Below are 1,871 nucleotides of genomic sequence, written 5' to 3'. Positions count from 1 at the left end.
CAAAGATGCAGCTTTTAAAATTTAAAAATTATTTTTGAGAGTAATTGGATAATTTCTAAAAGTATTTACAACCTTTATAGGAGTTTTTAACTAAAATTAATAAAATAAATAACTTTTTAAAACAATATTTCTGAAAAACAAAAATTAAATTTAGAAGCAGAAGTAAAAGTTATATCAAACTAGCTCTACACCACTATTACAAAATTATCCAAACATTTCAAAAAGCTTTAAAAACTAATTTTCAAACACTTCTAAAGGCTTTATAAACTAATTTTCTTAAACTGTATCAAACAGCCCTTAAACACTTTTAAGAAACAGTTTTTAAACCTTTAAAAGCGAAACACACCATTTAGAAACCATGCCAAACATGAATTTCTCTTAAACAAGTGGTGCATCAATCAAGCGTATTATTAAGGGCATTTATTTCTCTCAAGGACAACTAAAAGGTAAACAGGTTAATTGAGGGCCAAAATCGTTAGGTCAAATTATTATTCCGAACTTCGAATAAAAAATTAATAAAAGTAAAACAAAAAAATTAATAACAGAAAAAAATATATAAAAAATAGATGGAATATTGAATCGCTTTTTTCTCCTACAATTTAATTTTTTTTTTCTTAACAGGGACATGCATGATAATTTTTACAATAAAAAAGAAGAGGGACCAAAATGAAAAAAAAAAAAAAGGTCTCCCATTTTTCGAAATCCACTCTTCTTTTTTTTCTTTTCTTTCTACTTTCTTCCTTTCCTTTTCTTACCCCTATAGTCCTTCCTCATTTACCATTTCCAAAAAAAAAAAAAACCACTACATGAAAAGATCGGATTGTAACAAGGTATAGTAATTAGCAGCTTCATCTTCAAACTCCCAAAGACCATCAGAGAAAGAAAAGCCATCTCCACCATTAAACCCATTATCACCATCAAACACAATCTCTCTGTTCGGAATCCCAAGCTCATCATCTGAAGCTTCTAGAAGGTGTCTCATAACCCTCTCTTTATCGTTCTCTTGGTCATCTTCCTTGGAAAGAACCGCAGAAGAAGAAGAAGAAGAAGAAGAAGAAGAAGCGTAATCTTCTACGGTTTTAGAAGCCTTGGTTGGATTTTCCTGGTCGTTTTCCGAGGAAACAAACGGAAGTGGGTCGAACCCAGAATCCGAAGAAATTTCCTGTTGAAGGGTCGTGATTAGAGAAGACAAATCCTGAGTGGGTTCGTCTTCTTCGGATTCGAGAATAGAGAGTATGTGGCTATAGGATTTTTGGCGCTTATTAAAATCTTCGAAATCTTCCATCTGGGTTTCGTCCCTCTGGCGTTTTGATGGTGTTTCCGCCATTAGAGACAGCAAAAGAGAAGCTCAAAGAACTTGGAAGTAATAGAGGGAGAGAAAACTGAGAACGAAAATGGAAAAGCCAAAGGTTGATGAGAGAGAGAATGGGGAAGGGAAAGGATTATATAGAGCGAAGAGGAAAGGTGGAGTTCCAGTCAAAGCAAGTTAAAACAAATAAAAATAAATAAAATCTCTGAATATTTTAATATTTATTAGATAGAGAAAGAAATAAAAGAAAAGTTTGAGTGGGAATGTGAATGATTTGTTTAAGTGTCGGTCTGTCTTTGTCAAACAACCGTTTGATTAACCTTTGGTGTTACCGAGGAAAAATCGAACGGCTGTGAATTGAGGTAAACGTTCGCACGAGAAAGGAAGATATCGAGTGGCTTTGCTTCGAAAGACAGTGACAAAGCCCAAATGCAAAATAAATAAATAAATATATAATAAAATAAAATAAAGATAAAAAGTGGATGTGTGCGATAAAGCTAGAGATTTACAAGACTCGTGCCCGAGGCGAGCTGTACAAGTGGCGGATCTGTTTTAAAATTAT

The 1,871-nt window shown here is 33.2% G+C and overlaps 1 protein-coding gene across 1 annotated transcript; it reads right to left on the bottom strand.

Moving 5' to 3' along the window:
- Positions 1 to 569: 569 nt before the first annotated feature.
- On the bottom strand, positions 570 to 1,466 carry LOC107428991 (uncharacterized). Its single transcript, XM_016039602.4, has one exon. It carries the CDS (start codon positions 1,325 to 1,327, stop codon positions 803 to 805), a length of 525 nt encoding a protein of 174 aa, XP_015895088.1. The 5' UTR covers positions 1,328 to 1,466; the 3' UTR covers positions 570 to 802.
- Between the last annotated feature and the right edge of the window lie 405 nt (positions 1,467 to 1,871).

This window comes from Ziziphus jujuba, chromosome 12 (assembly GCF_031755915.1).
Source record: "Ziziphus jujuba cultivar Dongzao chromosome 12, ASM3175591v1".
NCBI lineage: Eukaryota > Viridiplantae > Streptophyta > Magnoliopsida > Rosales > Rhamnaceae > Ziziphus > Ziziphus jujuba.
This window is presented reverse-complemented; position numbering and strand designations above follow the sequence as displayed.